Source organism: Platalea leucorodia (genome assembly GCF_965183815.1).
Source record: "Platalea leucorodia genome assembly, chromosome: 3".
Classification (NCBI taxonomy): Eukaryota; Metazoa; Chordata; class Aves; order Pelecaniformes; family Threskiornithidae; genus Platalea; species Platalea leucorodia.
Window position 1 is genome coordinate 42,267,740 of NC_138825.1, and position 13,671 is coordinate 42,281,410.

Here is a 13,671-nt window from a genome sequence, read left to right on the forward strand (position 1 = left end):
TGGTCGGGAAGGTGCGGAGTATCCCTTGGTGAAGCCTGTGCAGGGGAGGGAGGAGCGCTTTGTGAGGAGGCGTCTGCACGATATGGTGGTTAGTGGTATGTCAGGGAGCTATTCGGAGTGACAATTCATTAACGTCTAAATTAGATTAACATATTACATTCATTATTTACAGGCAAAAGAGAGTAATGACAGTAAATGGTGAATTAGCAGCTTTGCTCCAATGTAAATGTCTGTTGGAGTAAGAGCATACGCTGATTCTGATAACGTGTTGGTAGAAAGTCAGGTCCATTAATCATCGGGGAAGGAAGGAGACCTGAGGCCATGTCTTACTGAAGCCACTTTTACCTTTTACAGTGCAACGTTTGGAAAGCGGATCAAATTTGTGGGACATGGCACAAGGAAATAATTATGGGCAAAGCAGCAACGGGGTGGCTGATGAATCCCCAAACATGCTGGTGTACAGAAAGGTAAGCCTTTGTGTTTTTTCAAAAGCTGGGGAAGGGACTTGAGGAAATGGAGAAGTCCTGGAATCTTTTGCCTAGCAAGTGAGGCCATTATTTTTGCTGTTTCTCTCCAGTTTCATGAATAGATGCTGCTGCTGTGCTTTGCGTTGAGTGGAGCAGTCTGATTTCAGAACATGATCACCTGCCACTAATTTGGAATGTTTTGTGTCTGTTGACGTTTGTGCTGCCTAATGCACTTTAAATAGCATGTGCAAAGTAGGTCTATATCCTAGGTACAACTAGGACTCCTGTTTTGAGAAATGACTGGATCTGTTGTTTTAAATGGTAAAATACACACGCGTGTCAAGTTTGCATCATGTTCAGAAACAGTTGGTTTTCAGTTTGAAATACTTGATGTATTTCATTCACTTTCTGCATTGATACATATGATATGTGATGGTGGTGATGTGCCAGAGATGGGGACAGGTTTTGAGTTCAAGTGTTCACTTGTAAAATCTATTTGTAAAATGAATGAATATATTTTAAAGCTAAGTATTAACTGCATAATACAATATTTTGTATTTCTGTCTCTGGGCAGAGATTTTCAGAGTGCAGGGAAGTCAGAACTATTAGCTTATTTCACATGAGGGGAAAAACTGATTAAAGATATTACTTGTCTGCAATTGCCACAACTTAAAAAAACCCAAACACATACACTCCAGGGATTCTCTCTGGGAGGGATTTCTAATGTAGTTATTTTAATAGCATCAATATACAAATTTCCAGACATTGAACTCCAGTATTATTTATTTATTTATTTATTTAACCACTGTGTTTTCATTTAAGTGACAGTAAATGCTTGGGGATATTGAGATGCGTTTATACATTTATTTTTTTTTAATAAAGCTTTAATTGCATTTATCAAAAAAGAATAACAAAATAAATTCTAATAATAATGGAGAAAAATAACTTTAGTGTCACAAACTGAAATACGTAATTATGCAACTACTTGTTTATTCCTAGAACACCATGCTTTCTAGCTTCTTTGTGGTTGTTTTTATCAGGTGGAAAAAACAATCAATATTTTTACTTTGTTAGAGGCATTGACTTTTCTTTTTGCAAGTTAACTGTGACAGAAAGCATCTGATACGTACTCAGTTTAGTTTTTGAGGTGAACTGAGGTATTATCAGTAACTGTGGTAAGTGCTCTTTTCCTAGAAATTAAAAAATAGTCTCAAATTGAAGTCTGATGCACGCTTTTTTCTCTTCCTGTTTTCAAATATGTTGCTGATTTCAGTTAGTTGGTCATATTTGCTATTTTGAAAAATTAGGCTCTTCTTACATAAGTGAATGAATTTATGAGCTTAATTTTAGTTAACCATCTATGTAAGAATGCACATCTAGAAAAATATGGAGTTACTTTGCGATTAACATCACAAGTGTGTTTCAAAATGTAATTGTATGCATGAATTTATATGTGAAAATATGCTGCATATATTAAAAGCAATATACCAAAGCTTATGTGGTTCTTTATAGGTTTTTGATCTTTCTGAACGGAATCTTTCCACGTTTGTCATGTACTTCCATGCTGAGAAAGAAGTATTTTCTCAGCTTATTTAGTACACAGAGGGGGAACACAGAGGAACCGTTTCTCTTCTCCCGTGGTGACTTTGTCTGAGGAACTGGTCAAACTTGTGACCCATTATGTTTAGTGTGACCTCATGCCAAAATTTAACATTGCCCCTGAGCAGCCTCCAGACTGAAATGGAACTGCCGAGGCAAGTGACAAGAATCCTGGTGATGCAGGGGAAATTTGGAAATGGGGAGCAGGGATAGGACACAAAACCTCAGGTGTATGCTCAGCAAATCAAAACATCAAACACCTTTTCAGTTCTCTGTAAATCAGTAGCAAAGGGATGATATCAGTTTGTGTCTTCTGGTGTAGAAGTGGTCCTTCCCTTCTTGTCGTTAAAGTGCAAGTGGTGCACCGAGTATTAGACTTCCGAAGAATGTCGACCTTCTACAGCATTACCTGTCATATATATTTCTGTACATGTCAGCTTGTTTTTGTAGCATGGTGAATCAAAAAATCATTTAAGATTGTGCACACTGGTGTTAGAGTACAGAGAGAAAACTAGTCCTTCCTTTGCAGTATTCAAGGAATAGGCAACAAAATAATAGATAACATTTTTAAAAGTCACCTGCCTTTTTCTGCAGTATGATACTGCTGTAATCAAACGTGTTATAAATTCTGTGTCTAGAACATAAGAGGAGGATAGTTAGGTGGAAATCATTTCACTTCAGCATATATCATCTCTGAATACAATTCTTTAATAGCAACAACTAAATCACAGGATTCCTTCTAATACATTTGAAAACACAATACTTCTCTGTCTGTCATTGTGTTGGAAATGAAAGCACTGTGCAGAGTGAACAAAAAAGAACTAGATCTGCCAGCTTCATGAAGGACTCTTTTTTTTTTTTTTTTTTTTTTTTTTTTTTTTTTTTGGCCAACTGGAAAAGTATTAATAGTTGTTAGAAAAAAATGTAAATGTGCTATTGGCTGACTTCAGGAGGAAACTGATTTGAAAGTCTTATATTTTGAATAATGTTGCTGAAATCCACAAATGCGGAAAAGCTTTCTTCCAGTAGTTCATACAACATCCACACATGGAATAGCACACATTTTGTGATATGTGTACCTGCAAGGAATAGATGGGACATCTCTTACTACTTGTATTAACGAAGAACTAAAATTTGGCCACGCTGAGTGAAGACCGTTACTTTGGCTATAAAACACAATTTTGTAATTTGGTAATTCTGCTAGTCAGTCTAACTTTCAGATGCAATCTGAACTGAGTATGTTCTAAAGTACGTACAGTTACAGCCCTGGCTTTCCTGGATCCTGATTCTGTCAGGAGCATTTTAGAGAAAATTGTGTACAGAATGAAGTTCTGGTGTTTACAAATTCAGTAATTAAGGCCTGAATTGTTATAGAATCATTATTGCACTTTAAGTAAATTGCAAACTCTTGATGAAAAAAGGCTGGTTTTCTACTTTTTAAAAATGTGTTTGGTTTGTGATGAGTTACTTATTTGAAGAGTTGAAGAAAGAAGGATTATCAAATTGTAATCTAGAGTAATATAGTGTCAATAGCCTGTTAATCTCGTAGTAGATTGTATATTCATAGACAAAGAAGGGTTTCATTGCATTTTACTTTCAGATATTAAATATTTTTTTAAATCAGAATAGCATAATTAAATATTCAATGCATACATAACTTAGAATTACTTATTTGAATCTGTGATGGAAAAGACAGCAGCACAGATAAATAGTTCCTTATATCATTTTTACACTGCCTTTTAAGATGCTTGTGTCAGTGTTTTTATGCCTTGGGGAATACTTTTTATTTTAATAGAATGTCTGCTGCATTATTCTTTTTGGCTATCAGCCTAATTATAAAGTAATGACATGTGACACATCGTTGGTACTGACATACCTTAGAAAAAGTCCTGAATTTTTCTGCTAGTAGCCTGAGGCAAACATGAAAGATGTAAACCCCCTGCTTTTACTTCCTCTCCAACAGAGCCCATTCCAGTTAGCAATTAGAAGAGATAAGACACTAGAATCCGTAGTATTTTAACATCACAAGTTGCTCATACAGAAATCTCGGATTTCAGCAACGCTAACTTGCTGCTGCAAGCTAGGTCTTAAAGAAGAAACTTGAGATGTAATACAAGGCCCATATTGTGCAGCTTTTCTAAGTAAGTTTCAAAGCCTGACTTGTGGGTTTTTTTGGGTTTTTTTTGTTGTTTTTTTTTTTTTTAATCTCATGCATGACACAAATAATTAAAAGGTAAGAGTTGTCTTTGAGGAACTTCCGTTTTAGAGCTACTGCTGGTCCTGCTAAACCTTTGTTCATCTTTCTGGTCTGTGCTTTGCTTATTTTTTTAGTCAAGCATATCCTGCAAGGACTAGGAGTTCTGATTTGTAAGTTTAATGGTAATTGTATTGCTGTCTGAACTAGCTTCATTGGAGGGATGGTAGCTTTATTTTGTAGCAATAAGATTAGTCTTTTCTGAATAGTAATATTCTTCTGACTGAGACTTTGATTCTCTGCCTTCCTCACTGCCCCGAGCGTTAAAATAGCTTTTGTCAAAGCTGATTAGCATTACTAATAGTTGGGGCTTTCAGTGCTGTAATGAAGAGAGTGCGGTGTTTGTTCTGTTCTTGTGACAATTGTTGAAGGTCACATATGCCAGTACTCGTGTATAGCAAGGGCTGAATTTGTAATCTCAAGCTACTTCTTAGTTTACCGTGATCCGATACCCTTCATAGAAGCTATGCCTCCGAAGCGTGGTACTTGGCAAATGTTGTTGTAAAGGAGCAATAGCCATGCAGTGACAATGTTTGAGGAAACAGTGAACACCGTCTTCTAATAACCATTCTCCTCCCCTCCGCTTGTACCAGAGATGACTTCCAGTGTAGTGTGCGGATAATACTGTGTTCTCGTGTGGCTTTTATCGACTGCCCCCTTAAAAAAGATTGTTGGAAGAAAGTGGTATCACAGATAACTGTATTCCTTAGAGCCTGTGAGACTGAGGAAGGACATGGCAGGTGGGATTTTTCTAAGTGCTGTCACTCACTTCGATAAGGGAAGAATTAGTCTGATACTGTGCATTTCTGAATATGCCATCACAACCTATGGAGGCATTTTGCTCCCAGTGTAAACTACTGAGTTTCTTACTACATTGCAGATGCCAGAGTTCTCTAAGGTACTAGAGATTAAGTGGTGGGTTGGTGTTTTTTTGTTTTTAATTAAATTACAATATACCTCTACATTATGCAGTTTCTTCTTCCGAGAAGAAGAGTGGTAATGGTGCAAGTCTTAGATGCTGGTCTTGGTTTTATTCCAACACTCGTTATTCTAGAATTGATGGAGAAAGGTCCACATTTGTGAACCTCAGGATTTCCAGCTGTGGGAAGAAGAATTTACCTCCCTATCCGGTATGAATGTTATGAGGATGTTATCATAGTTCCGGAGTAGTTGGTTGATAGTGAAGTAAGCTATTACACAGGTAATATTTAGAAGGCAGGAACTTAATACTGAAGGACAGAATAGTTGCTAGATGCTGTGGAGTGCCTTTCATGTGGTGAGACTGCATGTTTCCCTGTACACTCTCACCCTCATGTTTTGTATCTACCCCCTGTGCAGTGATTCACTTTGATGCTGTATCCTCTCCTGGAATGGTTATTGTTCGTACTAGGTATAACATGTATGCTTTGGCATCATTTGTGATACGAGCAGTATAAAGGATTTGATTGTCTTCACAACTATACAGAACCACTGAAAATGCCAAGGAAACCTGATTAAAAATATGGCTATCTGAGTCTGCAGGTGGCTAGATCTGTGAGAGGGGCATCTGCCCTGTATGTCTGCTTTGGTGATTCCTGCTGGTATTTTCCACCTTTTCTGTTCTCCTCTTCCTTCCACTAGGTGTAGAAATGTATCAAGCGATATTGCAGTGAGAGGTTTACTGCTGCATACTCTTCTGAGCTTGACGTGCTCGGATCACTGGCATTACTGTCAAATGCAAAAACCCCCCAGAATTCTGTGCCACCATGTTACTTCCTTTCTCCATCCCACATGTGCCGTCTGAAAACTGTATGTGCCTGCTTTGATTGTGCATTGTCATTTTCAATTTCTCTGCTGCTTTCCTTTGAAGCAGTCTACATTTGTAGCTATGGAAACAATGATGCTATTGATAGTGACGTGCAATACGGAGTCAGAAATTGTTTGTTTTGGAGTTTTGAGTTTTGTTTTCTTTTACTTGAGACTTACAACATTCTTTGTGGACTGCAGGAATTTTTATAGTAACCTCTGTCATATGCTAACATTTGATAGATTCCCACCAAAGCTGATATGAACTATAATGAGGCCACATTAAAATACTTGCATATAAATACAACTTGTTGAAATGTGGCTATTTTCCCAATTCAGGAATCACAAACTAATTGAAGCATAGATGTAATTTTTAGTATAGGAAGCACTACACCGGCTTCTTCAAATCAGTCTGTAAAAGTTGCTAAAAGAGAAGAAATTGGGCTTATGAAGTCCATTTACAAGTCTAAATCCCGGGTCAAGCCTAGAAAGAACAGAATAAAGTCAGCAGCAGAATATATTTAATTGTTTTTTACATGCTATAAAACTTCTCAGATAAAGTGTTGGGGAAAGGTGAAGACTGTAGATATGTAATAATATAAAGTGTGAACAATAGCTGGTTTTCAACTATATCTCTAAAAAAATAAAGCTTTTGCAAAAGAGATGCATGTAATTATTCTCTGTGTTACAGGTGGTAAAGTGAGGCATGACAGTGACATGTCAGAGCAGTGGAAAAGCTAAAAATCTTTTTTTGGGTAAAATAGAGCAAACTATTTTCTACAGAAGAGGGAGCCATTAGCACTGAGCTTGCAAAATACTACCTGGAATGGCTTCCATTATTCCTTTTTTCTTTTTCTTTTTTTTCTTTTTTTTATGGAAGCAGATTGCAGTAGTAGGGGAAAGAAGCTGGAAATGTAGGAGGATACCTTTTGTCGACTTTGATCAAGGCAAGAAAAGTCTGAATTTTAATAGTGGTAACATGAACCTTACAAAAATGAGTAAGGGAAGAAAACTTTGAGGGTGGGATTAGGAGGAGGAGGAGGAGACTGACCACTTTAGAAAAATATTTTCAAATGAAACTTCGAGATGACGATGCAGTCAAGAAAATGTACACGTACAATTTTCCATGGTGAAGAGATCAGCTGAGAATTTTGATTTTTGTTCTTGATTGCCACCAGCTGTAAAAAAAAAAAAAAAGTTGGAGATAAAAAGGTTGAGCTAGTTATTAAAGTATGCGTTGGTTGTAAGAGTAACTGGAAAAGACTAAAAATGGGAATGAGGTTGTCTGGGAAGCCTCAGGGGATGTTAGTCCTTGGAGCTGAACTGTCTGAGAAGCTGAGTTGGGAACTGTAGCTTCATCTGGAGAGTGAGAACTGCCTGGGGTTAGTGCAGGAGAGCAGGCTGGCCAAGAAATGGAGCTGTACGAGCAGGTGTAGGAGCATCTCATAAAGCCATTGTAACTGTGAGTGAAGCTTTTACTAGGTATTGTACAAACTTCTTAACTGACAGGGATGGGAGCTTGGCATTTGGACTATTTTAGCCTCCTAAAATTTGGAGCGTGTTTTGTGCTCATGTGTGTATATCTATGTTCGAAAACTTCCTTTGTCAAATGCTGCTATGGATCTCAATTTGTTTATAATGCTCTGTGTATCGCTGAGAAGACAGCTTTATGGGCTGAGTTTCAGAGAAGCTGCTTTGTCTGTGAAGGTGATCAGGGCATCAAAACCCAGAGACATCACTCCTGCTTTTTCTTACTGTTGTTACCTGCTATTCCTTCAAATATACTTCTGGCTAAAAGTTGATGATTGGGTGATGACCCATTGATCATTGCTGATGAATAGGAACTGGAGAGATGACACCATAATGTATATTTTATTCATATTTTTCCAATGAAGATGCCTGGTTTTCAAGATTTTTATAATTGTGCTATTTTGTACTCAATTGAAGACATCTTTGATAGACATTAAATGAAACTTCAAGTGTATGAGATCCACAGTGTCATTCAAATGAGAAATCCTTTTGGGGAAGTCTCTAAGAATTTATCATGTTGTATTCATATCAAAGATGTGCTGGTTTAATTCTGAAAAACCTTAAGCAAGAGATGAATAGACCACAAGGACCATCCAGATAGAAATTTATCCATCACAGTGAAACCATCATTCTCCTGGTATTCGTGTACTGGTTTTACCAAAACCGAGTAAAATGGGAATTTTGAAACTTTTTGTATTAATTCTGCTGCATCGCTTCTTCTGGAGTTGTGTGTTTGCTTTCTTCTTCCTTTGACCTCTGCTGAATCCTGTTTGACTAACCTAGTGTGAAGTTCTAGGGAGGAAGGGTTGTGCCACAGAGGAAGAGACGGCAAATGCAGAGGATCTCTTCACAACGCAGTTCAGATGTACAAGGGTTATCTAGCTGGAAGTGAAAATTGCTCTCCATAACACCAAAGGATTTTTTTTTTTCTTTCTGTTCCAGTTATTCTTGATGACGTAGCTAGTTGTATAATGGGAACGTACATGTATGTACATGCATATGCACTTAAAGTATTTCAGTAGTCTAATCTAACAAACGGATTGGCAGTTAAAAAAATCCTCTCAGCAGTGCAGAGCCCTGCGGCCGTGGGACAAGCGGTGGCAGTGGGGTGGGTCTGCTTTCGTGACAGAGTCTGCGGGGTCAGGGCTCTTACTGGCATGTCGCTTGTGTGGCCGTTATGCTTTTGTGACCGTTCCTCATTGTTGATTAAATAGCAATCCACAGTAAAAAAAGAAAATATACATACAGGCCCCATGGAATTTATTTTGGAAGGAGTATTATGCTAGCCAGGCCCAATTTTATTGTAAACTGATTATTGATTCGTAACTGATCATAATTGGATAAACATGAACAAAACGTTGTATTAGAGGGCATTTAAATATATAATAGTTTTTGACAATATCTCATGTATATGATGTTACACTATTGTACTTTGTCTTCCATGTTGTAAAAATGAATTGCACTGACATACTTCAAATAGCTGTTATTTAAAAGCACCCTAAATTCTGGTGGAAAACCACAGTTTTTCTGATCTACTTTTATATCAGGATGAATAAGCAATTTACTGAATGCCTTTTGAAAGAAAGACATATTAGTGCTTCTTAACACCTGCACTTCTCTGAACTACAGACTGTAAGAGGTATTAATCTTCTGTGAGCTAGATCCTGCCCTCAGATGTAAATTCATGGCATCTCTTGGTATCAGCAGGAGCCACGCAATTGCATTTGATATAGAATCAATACCAACAAGAAGAATGAGAAAGCTTAATAATAAACTCTCAAAATTACACAAACTTGAGGCAGGTATTTTAGGATAAGAATTCTCTTTATGTTGCACGCTTTTGTCTGTACGGAGGAGAAAATGTAGAACGTTTCATGGCTGTACCACAAAATCCCTGATGTTGGCAGGTTTAGTGCTGCAGGCATATAAGTGTGATCTGAAGAATAAGTTCAAAATTGTAAAACAGGGTGGCTTCTTAGCAAATGGAAAACTTAAGTGTATGAATAATGCTATCGTACAGGGCTTTACTAAGATTTCTGCATGGCTTGAGTAGTTTATTTTAGCTGTGTCATCTGTAACATAGGTGGTCTGCAGTATAATTAAAGTCATCTTAGTGAAATTCTGTGAAGATCGACTGTTTACTTTGTGCAGAGTACCTTAAATTTGTCAAAGTACTACATCAGATGGTAAAGTACTACGGTCATAGGAATGCAGTTTTAGACAATTAGAAGACTATGAACAACAAGAGTGCTACCCAGCTGCTCACAGCATTACTAGCTTTCAAATGTCTCAGTTTTTTTAAGAGTTACTAAGCAACGATAAATCTCATTCAAGTCACTAGGAGCTAAAGGGTTTTAGTACCTTTTCATAAATCATGTCTATTACTCTGTGGAATCATCACACTACCTGAATGAAATATTTAGATTCTAGCTCCTGTGGTCTGGAGGGAACACCAGTGTCCATCAGAGTAGAAGAGCCATACTAATGCCCGGTAAAGTTAATGCATTGGTTTGGTTTCCAAGAGAGAGGAGAAATACCTTTGGCTTGTTTAAAACAGGGATAAATGATATAGTGCTTTATCTGTGCTCATATCTTAAAAACCTGTAGTACAACAATAGTAGCTCTGCTATAGGAAAATATTTTCAAAGTTTAAACAACTGTTCTGTTCTACAGACAGTTGTGGCCTGAAGCACTTAAGTTCATTTATAGTGGAAAAAAAAATACTTCTGATCTTGCTTTCTCTTTACCATCAACTTCACTTCTATAGCATTACTTTTGGATGTTGAAGTTCGTGTACAGCTGTTTACTAAACACACTGTCCTGTTCTATATATTGAAGCAGTGTTTGCATCTTGTTTTGAGGTACATTCAGAAGAAAAGTGTGCGGACATATTCTATTTATATAGTCGTGTTTTGTATTTATCTGCGTTGATGCATCTGTAGCTGTCACGCCATTAACCTTTTAACAGAAACTTTGGTACATAGTTAGTTGGGCAGGCCACAGCCAATGCTATTGCCTCTGGGATTCTTTCGGTTTACGTTTTTTTTTTTTCTGTCTAGAAATGGAGGGCTAACTTAGATTCCAGGACACTGGACTTGACAATCCTTTCTAGCTCCGTATTCCAATGTTTAGGAGCTCTCACTTTAAACTACGGAAAATAAGACATGTTGTACAGGTATAAATGTGTAACTGTGGATTGCTTCTGAAGGTTTTACCTTTCCTTCTAACTCACTGATGTCTGTTATCTAAATGAAGAGAAACACGGATGCTAGATGTCAGTTTGTGTTGTCTGGAAGGGTGTTAGCCCAGGACTTTGACTTGCCATCCTTTTTTCTTTTTTAATAATGTATTGAAGAGCTACACTACTCGCTTCTCCTTCAGACAGGAGTTCTGCCCTTCGTGTCCTGTGAAATAGTTTCTTTAGGTAGATCATTTTATGAGGCTTATTCTTGGTCACTCTTGGCAATATTAAAGGACATGGAGTAGGTTCAAGGACATAACGCTGCATGTGAGGCACTGAAAGAAAAATAATTAGCATCACATCATTCTGTCACTCGCAAGATGTTTGTCTTCACCTGAGCCGTACCACCAATTGCTCTGTCTGGCGAATACGGCAAGATAAGCAGGGCTGAACGAGACCACCAGGATGGTGCAGGTGCTTCTGGAAACGGTGCTGGAGATTCACCAGGTGGTGCTCTTCCCCCTGGGTAGTGAACAAACATCCCACAGGGATGCTGAGAGGGACTCTCTTGAGGAAGGAATGAATGCTGGTCAGTGTCTTCCATGCGAGGTGTTGATGTTGGTGTCCTGGTCAAATTGTTGATCAAGTCTTTTGATGGTGGTTTCAATTCGCTGAGGCTCGTTCTGCAGTTTTCAGGGTGGGAAGCCTCTGCTGTCACCATGTGCTCATCAGCCAGCCGAAACACTGCCGTTTGTTGCCTGCACTCGTGTTACACAAAGGAGGCTGCTGGGCTTAGTGTTCTGTTGGCAAACTGAAAAGATAATTTCTGTGCATAAAATTTACAATCTAAGTATAAAACGAGGTGGTGAAGTGATTTGGGGAGACTAGTCAGAACAGGCTGAGACTAGGTAATTTCCATTTTTTCCCTCGCTGCATGGCATGGTCTTTGCATCACCTTCAGAATAGTATTTGAGGATCACTGAAATGGAATTGAAGCTTGCTACAAATTCACAGTCGTTCACATGATTTGGTCCAAATGTCAGTGTTTTTGTTCTTTGTTACCTTGACAGGTCTTAGCAAAAGGAAATATGTTTCTGTATGTTCTCACCTTTGTCCCTTATGCCAGCTTTTTGACCTTTTCATATAATCCATATAGACATGGTAAATGGATTTTAGTCCGCAGTTGGCATGAATATATTAGCATCAATTTAAGTTTTAGCCATATTGTTGGTTACATTTAAATATTTTATCCTATATATATATATAAATAAATATATAAATATATAAATATTTATTTTTGCAAGCCATCTTGAATAGTACTTAGAAGATGGACTACCTACATGTTATGTATTAGCCAGTTAGACTTCGGAGTGTTACTAGAAACATTCAGTGTGCTGTGTTATTGCATTGTTAGCTATCCTTGGAATGGGTACTTTCTTGAGGCATGTAGTAGATGCAGTTCAGGGGGAAAATGCCTCTCTCTCTCTTTTTTTTTTTTTAAAGCTAAGCTAAGTTCTTTCCTATTTATCTTGTAGAAGTAGAGGTGAAATTTTACTTTATTTATGTGGCCCTAAGTGCAGAGTAACTGCTGTTATCACTCAGGTTATTAAGGTTAATTCCTTGAAAAGCAGTACAACATGGTTCCTGTGTCGGTGAAATGCTACAGAAGTTCTTACACGGTGGTGTCCTGGTGGTAGTGTGCTAGAGGTGTGAATTCCAGATTTCTTCCACTGAAGTAGGCTATATTGTAGAATAAATTAGATGAAACATTATGTTTTGGTTATATTTTCCATTTTCCCTTCAAAGCAAGTAAATGTAGTGATGACTTTTGAATGAATTGCCCTTCTACAAGCTAAATAAGTTTTCATAATTGACATATCAATTGTAACATTAACTATTAATGCAGTGAATGACTTCTGACAAGTGAGAATAAATGAGATAATAGTCATTAGCCAGCATAACACCTTTTTCCTGAAGAAAGAGATGTATGGTGTTTTGAGGTTATAATCTGCATTAGAACACAGTGGAAAAGCAGTGGCAGATAGCATGTTCTACTGAAATGCAACAGTAGCCATACTTTTTGCTGATGCTAGGATGATTTGTGATGAGTGGTCTGTTACATCACTCTTCTAATTTGTCAGATCTCAGCTGATTGCCTCCCTTTAAGACTGAATGTGATCAGGCAGAGGGAGAGTCTGAGCGTGAGAGAAGGAAGGTTAAGTCTAGGTTGCCCTGCTGAATGGTTTTGAGTAAATCATTCCATGTCAAGCAAGCTGAAAGGCATACAGGCACTTTGTGCTTAACTCCTTAGGATGCAGATAGGTAAGATTTAGGTATTATTTTAAATAATACATGAAACAATATTTATCTTAAAAGTAAACCCCTCCTTACTTCTCTGAGTAGGAAGATTGGAACCGCAGAAACTCGTCATTTGTGCAGTGGTGTAAAAACCGTAAATTCCTCATGGCTGGAGAATTCTTGTAATATTTGTGTAACATTACCAGAATGTGATTTGCTTGAGAGCAAGGAGAGTATCTGAAATCAAGTATTGGATTTAGAAAATTGGGCAGTGGGAACATGGATATGAATCATTGTTCTGCTGTCCTGTTTGACAAAATGGTAGTAATTTTGTGCCTCTGTTTCCCATTTGTAATTTGGAGATAATTCAGCTGGATTATGCAGAGAGATTGAGGATAAGATTAATTATATTTTTGAACAGTGTATAGTATAGTGATGGCAGTATTGCAATAATGAATATTGCCTTATTGTTCTGATACACCTTTTTTCCAGTTGTTTTTCACAATTCCACTGTGATTCATGACAGATCTAACCTTTGACTTTCTGACAAACAGATT

General features: G+C 37.6%; 1 protein-coding gene across 13 annotated transcripts in view; it reads left to right on the plus strand.

Moving 5' to 3' along the window:
* Window positions 1–374: 374 nt before the first annotated feature.
* The window catches only part of RGS7 (regulator of G protein signaling 7), a gene marked incomplete at both ends in the record, with an annotated part of 253,613 nt that continues 240,316 nt past the window's right edge, over window positions 375–13,671 (plus strand). For 12 of the 13 annotated variants that reach the window (XM_082305536.1, XM_082305538.1, XM_082305532.1 and 9 more), the window contains one exon: window positions 390–467. In XM_082305536.1, the coding sequence (XP_082161662.1) occupies window positions 390–467 (78 nt within the window). Of the gene's footprint in view, window positions 468–13,671 lie in introns of all 13 variants that reach the window. The other variant, XM_082305535.1, reaches the window with a different exon arrangement.